The sequence below is a fragment of the Penaeus japonicus genome, unplaced genomic scaffold, assembly GCF_977035675.1.
Source record: "Penaeus japonicus unplaced genomic scaffold, GWHDUDI00000001_assembly GWHDUDI00000034, whole genome shotgun sequence".
In the NCBI taxonomy this organism is placed as follows: domain Eukaryota; kingdom Metazoa; phylum Arthropoda; class Malacostraca; order Decapoda; family Penaeidae; genus Penaeus; species Penaeus japonicus.
This window is the reverse complement of record NW_028234436.1, coordinates 1271028-1278527: the sequence shown is the minus strand read 5'-3', so window position 1 is coordinate 1278527 and position 7500 is coordinate 1271028. Positions and strand designations below refer to the sequence as shown.

Genomic DNA, 7500 nt, shown 5'->3' with positions numbered 1-7500 from the left:
TAGGAGAGTGACGATTAATGAGGAAGAAAAAATGTGATGATGGGGGAGATGAGGTTAGATAAAAGATGACTGTTGATGAAGGAGATGAGGAGATAAAAAAAAATACTGATGACTGCTGAGGAAGATCAGGAGGAAAAAGGTGATGATGCTGATGATGAGGGAGATGAGCAGAATGGCGGAGGCAGAGAGGAGGATTAAAGAGGACTGATGATGATGATGAGTGGTATTCAAGGATGATAACGGAAGTGATAAGTATAAGGATGAATATACAAACATACATGCATACATACTCACAAATACACACATACACACAAACACATATATATATATAGATATATATATTCAATATATATATATATATCTATATATAATATATATACATATATATATATATATATATATAAAATATATATATATATAATACATATATATATATATTATATAATTATATATATAGTAATAAACACCCTTAATATATAAATATAATATATATATATTATGATATATATAGATAATAATATATATAGACATCTACGTATATATAAATATATACATATGCGTCAGTATGTATGCACATGAACAGCCACACAGCACGCACACACGCAAGAGCGCGTCCGATTCGCCCGTTCCTTACATTGGGGAAGTCCAAGCCGAGCGTCTCCTTCTCGTTCAGCCAATCGGACCGGTCGCCGTCGGAGCCCGTCGTGTAGAGTCGCTCCTCGTACTTGGTTCCCGTGAACTCCAGGAGCAGCCGGATGCTTTGGCCGAGCTGGCGGGGGGAGGGGGGGGAGGGGGATGTGAGTGGAGAGATAGATAGATAGATAGATAGATAGACCGATTCGTTATGACGTCACAGCGGAAAGCACTTGGTGAAAATAAACCCGCCAAAACCCATCGGTCATAAGTATATATATATATATATATATATATATTAAAATATATATATATATATAATATATATATATATATATATATATGTATGTATTTAAGAATACTCTCTCTCGCTCGCTAATCTCTCTCTCTCTCTCTCTCTCCTCTCTCTTCTCTCTCTCTCTTCTCTCTTCTCTCTTCTCTCTCTCCTCTCACTCTCACTTCCACTCTCACTCTCACTCTTACTCTCACTCTCACTCTCACTTCCACTCTCACTCTCACTCTCACTTATACTCTCACTCTCACTTACACTCTCACTCTCACTCTCACTCTCTCTCTCTCTCTCTCTCTCTCTCTCTCTCTCTCTCTCTCTCTCTCTCTCTCTCTCTCTCTCCACTGAAATTTGTGAATCAATTTCGTGACCTTGTTATTTAGAACAAAGATTCTTCTCATTCAATATTCAACATCAATTCCTTATTCTTCGATGCTGTAACTCTTATATAAAATGTCAGCGCGCCATGTCGTATGAGAGCGCATGCAAAATGTTGGTGTGCTCTTTAAGTCTTCTTCCAAAAGTCAAATGAGATCCTAAGCTTCTATTGGGCTAGCATGTGAATATTTTTCATTAAAAGTTATTAAATAGAGTTTGCATTCCATCACTTAAATCCAATTTAATGCAGAAAAAAATGGTATGCATATTTCCGTAAGACGACCAAACACTCTGGGAATATATCAAAGCCACGTAAAGGTGGCTCGTACATCCAAAAGACACGTACAGCTTACCGGTTTTCGACATTGATATAAAAATAAAAAATAATTATAAAAAAGTCATGCGCTGTCACGGGAGTATCAATTCATAGATAATGATGAATACTTTATCGCATCCCACTTAAAACAGAGAACGCTACAAAAAACACTCACGCCACGAATCTCTCCAGTATCTCCGAGAACGGGCGCCCCCATGCTGTTGCTCTGTTGATCTCGCGGGCTCTACTGCCGCCGTGACTGGAAGAGTCGTTAGAAGTTACTGTGGCTTTTGAGTTGCAGGATAAACGAAAGCATTTTTTTATTTATTTTTTGCCTCTTTTACCTTTAGGTCTGTTATTTTGTTATGTTATAATATTATTGGCTTTTTTTCTATCTTAAGAAATTTTCATGTAAAATATAAAAAAGGAGAATGATTAAGATGGGAGAGGGAAATGATAAGACGACTTGAGGGTCTGTGTTTATGTACAATGGGCTTTTTTTTTGAAGTAGCAAGGTCATGATGAATGACAGATGATGACTAAAGGCATTTTTCTCTCTCTATCCATCTTTATCTATCTTTCTATCTTTAGCTATCTCTATCTCCTCCCATTCTCCAACTAACGTCTCACTCCGTCTTCTCTCTCTTCTTTCTCTCTTCTCTCTCTCTCACTCTCTCTTACATAATACATAACTATACATATATATATATATATATATATCTATATATAGATTATATATATATATATATTATATATACATATATATATAATACGCTATGTATATGTATGAATATATATATATCTTATCTATATATATACTTATATATATTATATACACTTATATCTATAAATATATTATATATATATATATACTCTATAAATCTATATATATTATGTGTGTGTGTGTGTGTGTGTGTGTGGTGTGTGTGTGTGTGTGTGTGTGTGTGTGTGTGTGTGTGTGTGTGTGTGTGTGTGTGTACATATATATAATAATAATATATATATATTTATATATATATATATATATATATATATATGTTATGTATATATATTATATTATATATATATATATATTATATATATATTTATATAAGATTATATATATATATATATATATATATATATTATATATATATGTATATGTATATATATGTATATGTATATATATGTATATATACTAGAGATGATAGATATATATACTGATGAAATTGATAAACAGATAGGATGGATAGATCGATAACATAATTGATATATATATATATTATATATATAATATACGATATATATATATATAATATATATATATTATATATATAATATATCGTATATTGGTGGTGTGCTTGTGTGTGTGTGTCGTGTGTGTGTGTGTGTCGTGTGTGCCTGTGTGTGTGGGCCTTGTGTGTGTGATGTGTCGCTCGTGTGTGTGTGCCCTGTGATCGTGTGTGTGTGTGTGTGTCCGCTGTGTGTGTGTGTGTGTGTGCCGCTGTGTGTGTGTGTGTTGTGTGGCGTGTCCGTGTGTGTGTGTGTGTGTATGTGCCCAATGTGTGTGTGCTGTCCGAGTAGTGTGTGTGTGTGTGTGTGTGTGTATGTATGTATATTTTATAATCGCTATATGTATCGCTAATCTATATATAATATATATATATATTACGCTCTATATATATTAATACATATATATATTTAATTTGACGTATTGTTTCATACCAAGGTAAGGTCTATGCTTTTAAAAGAATCGTTATTTTTTATCAATACCTTTATAACTTTTCGTGATGAAACATTAATTATTTGGATTAGCACAGCGTGATTGCTAAACAATCTCTATGCGAAACTTTCATTGTAACTATCTGGTTCCTGTTCCCTAGGATAACTTTTTTTGCAACAAAGAGTGAAAGTAGTAAGTAGTAAATGTGAAGAGAGTGAGCGCGACGGAAGTGAGATCATGAGAGAGAAACGTGATGATGATGAGAGAGATGACGCCCGAGAATGGAGAAGCGGGTCAGGATGAAGAGATGAAGAGAAGAGAAAATGAAGAGAGGGAAGAGAGAAGTGGGGCGGGGGGAAGGAGAGACGAGCAGAAAAAGGGAGAGAGAGAGCCCAAAGAGGAGAGAAGAGAGGAGGAGAGAGAGAGGAGAGTACGAGAAGCAGATTGGAGAGAGAGAGACCAGAGAGAAGAGAGGAAGGGCGGAGAGAGAGAGATTGAGAGGAGAGAGAGAAGATCGAGAGAGAGAGAGTAGGGAGGCGAGGAAGAAATGAAAGAGAAAAGATGAGAGAAAAGGCGAAGAGAGAAAACGGAGAGAGACGATCCCCGAGAGGGCCATGAAAAGACCGACGAAAAGGAGATAGAGAGAGGGAGATGAGAGAGATGAGGGAACGCTATGAGAGAATGACGTAGATGAGGGGAGAGAGGGAATGAATGAGAAGAGATCCGGAGAGAGAGAGACCCCGTCACGAGAGAGAGAGAAGGGAGAGACGGGAGACCGACGAGGAGAGAGAAGAGAGAGGAGCGTAAAGAGACGAATGAGAGAGAGAGAGACTAATAAACGACGAGAGAACGGAGAGGAGAGAAGAGAAGAGAAGGAAGAGAAGAGGCAAGAGAGAGAGAAGTAAGAAACAGAGGTAGACAAGAAAGAGAAGCGAAAAGATGAATGAAGAGAGAGAGAGAGAAGGTCTCGACCCGAGAAGGAGAGGGAAGTGAGAGATTGAAGGACGAGCATCGACTGAGAGAGAGAGACGAGGAGAGCAAAAAAGAACAGATGAGAGAGAAGTAAAATGAGAGATGAGAAAATTGGAGGAGAGAGAGGTTAGAGATAATGCTGAAGAGATGGGGGACAAGATGCGAGAGAGCATGCAACCTACACCAGAGAATAGGATGAAGACAAGGAAGGAGAAGCGGGAGGTTATAACCGAGAGAGTTGGAGACAGAGAGAGATGCCGTTTGATGACCGGAGAGCAGACGTGGAGAAGGATGAGAGACGAGAGCCACCAAGCGAGAGAGAAGCGACGGGTAAAGAGAGAGAGATTTGGAGGAAGAAGGAGAGAGAGAGAGAGAAGGAGAGAGAGCGAGATGAGAGAGAGAGAGAGAGAGAGAGGGAGAGAGAGCGAGAGAGATGATGAAGACGTAGAAGAGCTGAGAGAGATGAGAGCTAGACTAGAGAGAGAGAGAGAGAACAGCGAGATAGAGGGGGGTGGGGGGGGGGCGACTAAGATATAAACCAGAGTTAAGTATTTTAAAGCAAGAGACATAAACACACCATCAAAAAATAAATGGACGAAAAAACAAATATGATGAAACCGGAAAAAAAACACCACCCACTAAGGATCGAAAGGGCCCTTCCCCCGGGCAAGTCCCCCTTCCCTATTCCTCTTGGAAGAGGCAACGGGAAAAGAAGGCCCCCTTCCCCTCCCTCCCCTTCCCCCTCCCACTCCCTTCCCCCTCCCCCCTTCCAAGGAACCCTTCCCTTCCCATCCTCCCCCTTCCCCCTTCCCTTCCCCTTCCCCATCCCTCCTATCCCTTCCCCTCCCTTTCCCCTTCCCCCTTCCCCCTTCCCCTCCTTCCCCCTTCCCTTTCTCTACCCCTTTCTCCCCTTCCCCCCTTCCCTTTCTCTACCCCTTTCTCCCCTCTCCCCCTCCCTATCCATACATAGTGGAGGTATGCGAAGAGGCTGTAGTGTATCCTGATGTCAGCCGCCTCCTGCACCAGCATCTCCAGCGTGATCCTCTCGGCGTCGCTCGATCCGCACAGCCCGTGCTTGAGTCCTACGTGCTTGAGGATGGCCACGCTCTGGGTCAGCTTCACGTCCTCGTCGATGTAGTAGGGGAGCTGGGGGGGGGGAGAGGGAGAGGGGGGGTTAGAGAGGGGGTTGGAGAGGGAGGTGAGGGAGGTGAGGGAGGGGGGTTGGAGAGGGAGGTTGGGGAGGGAGGTGAGGGTGGGGGGGGGTGGAGAGGGAGGTGAGGGAGGGGGTTGGAGAGGGAGGTGAGGGAGGGGGTTGGAGAGGGAGGTGAGGGAGGGGGTTGGAGAGGGAGGTGAGGGAGGGGGGTTGGAGAGGGAGGTGAGGGAGGGGGTTGGAGAGGGAGGTGAGGGAGGGGGGTTGGAGAGAGAGATAAGGGAGGGGAGTTGGATAGGAGGTTAGGGAGGGGGGTTGGAGAGGGAGGTTAGGGAGGGGGATTGGAGAGGGAGGTGAGGGAGGGGGGTTGGATAGGAGGTTAGGGAGGGGGGTTGGAGAGGGAGGTGAGAGTGGGGGTTGGAGAGGGACGTGAGGGAAGTGAGGGAGGGGGGTTGGAGAGGGAGGTGAGGGAGGGGGGTTGGAGAGGGAGGTGAGGGAGGGGGTTGGAGAGGGAGGGGAGTTGGATAGGAGGTTAGGGAGGGGGGTTGGAGAAGGAGGGTGGGGAGGGGGGGGAGGGAGGGGGGTGGGGAGGGAGGGTGAGGGGGGGGGGTTGAGGGAGGTGAGGGAGGGGGTTGGAGAGGGAGGTGAGGGAGGGGGGTTGGAGAGGGAGGTGAGGGAGGGGGGTGGAGAGGGAGGGGAGGGAGGGGGGGGGAGAGGGGGGGGAGGGAGGGGGGGGGGGAGGGAGGGGAGGGAGGGGAGGGAGGGGGGGTGGAGGGGGGGGTGAGGGGAGGGAGGGGTTGGGAGGGGGAGGAGAGGTGAGGGAGGGGGTTGGAGAGGGAGGTGAGGGAGGGGGATTGGAGAGGGAGGTGAGGGAGGGGGGTTGGAGAGGGACGTGAGGGAGGGGGTTGGAGAGGGAGGTGAGGGAGGTGAGGGAGGGGGTTGGGGAGGGACGTGAGGGAGGGGGGTTGGAGAGGGAGGTGAGGGAGGGGGTTGGAGAGGGAGGTGAGGGAGGGGGGTTGGAGAGGGAGGTGAGGGAGGGGGTTGGAGAGGGACGTGAGGGAGGGGGGTTGGAGAGGGAGGTGAGGGAGGGGGTTGGAGAGGGAGGTGAGGGAGGTGAGGGAGGGGGGTTGGAGAGGGAGGGGAGGGAGGGGGTTGGAGAGGGAGGTGAGGGAGGGGGGTTGGAGAGAGAGATAAGGGAGGGGGGTTGGATAGGAGGTTAGGGAGGGGGGTTGGAGAGGGAGGTGAGGGAGGGGGGTTGGATAGGAGGTTAGGGAGGGGGGTTGGAGAGGGAGGTGAGGGAGGGGGTTGGAGAGGGAGGTGAGGGAGGGGGGTTGGAGAGGGAGGTGAGGGAGGGGGTTGGAGAGGGAGGTGAGGGAGGGGGGTGGAGAGGGAGGGGAGGGAGGGGGGTTGGAGAGGGAGGTGAGGGAGGGGGTTGGAGAGGGAGGGAGGGGGTTGGAGAGGGAGGGGGGTTGGAGAGAGAGATAAGGGAGGGGGGTTGGATAGGAGGTTAGGGAGGGGGGTTGGAGAGGGAGGTGAGGGAGGGGGGTTGGACAGGAGGTTAGGGAGGGGGGTTGGGGAGGGAGGTGAGGGAGGGGGGTTGGAGAGGGAGGTGAGGGAAGGGGTTGGAGAGGGAGGTGAGGGAGGGGGGTTGGAGAGGGAGGTGAGGGAAGGGGTTGGAGAGGGAGGTGAGGGAGGGGGGTTGGAGAGGGAGGTGAAGGAGGGGGGTTGGAGAGGGAGGTGAGGGAAGGGGTTGAAGAGGGAGGTGAGGGAGGGGGGTTGGAGAGGGAGGTGAGGGAGGGGGGTTGGAGAGGGAGGTGAGGGAAGGGGTTGGAGAGGGAGGTGAAGGAGGGGGGTTGGAGAGGGAGGTGATTGAGGGAGGGAAGGGGTTGGAGAGGGAGGTGAGGGAGAGGGAGATTTGAGAGGGAGGTGAGGGAGGGGGGTTGGAGAGGGAGGTGAGGGAAGGGGTTGGAGAGGGAGGTGAGGGAGAGGGAGGTTAGAGGGGGGTTTGAGAGTGAGGTTGGGGAGCAGAGGGATGAGAATCAAAGGAGAAAGAGTGATGA

At 47.5% G+C, this 7500-nt stretch overlaps 1 protein-coding gene across 2 annotated transcripts in view; it reads right to left on the bottom strand.

Annotated features, from left to right (window-relative positions):
- The window catches only part of LOC122258051 (glutathione S-transferase Mu 1), a 15073-nt gene that overhangs the window by 5578 nt on the left and 1995 nt on the right, over nucleotides 1–7500 (bottom strand). The window contains exon 2 of one of the 2 annotated variants that reach the window (XM_086530703.1): nucleotides 635–769. In XM_086530703.1, the coding sequence (XP_086386829.1) occupies nucleotides 635–769 (135 nt within the window). Of the gene's footprint in view, nucleotides 1–634; nucleotides 770–5256; nucleotides 5437–7500 lie in introns of both variants that reach the window. The other variant, XM_043023760.2, reaches the window with a different exon arrangement.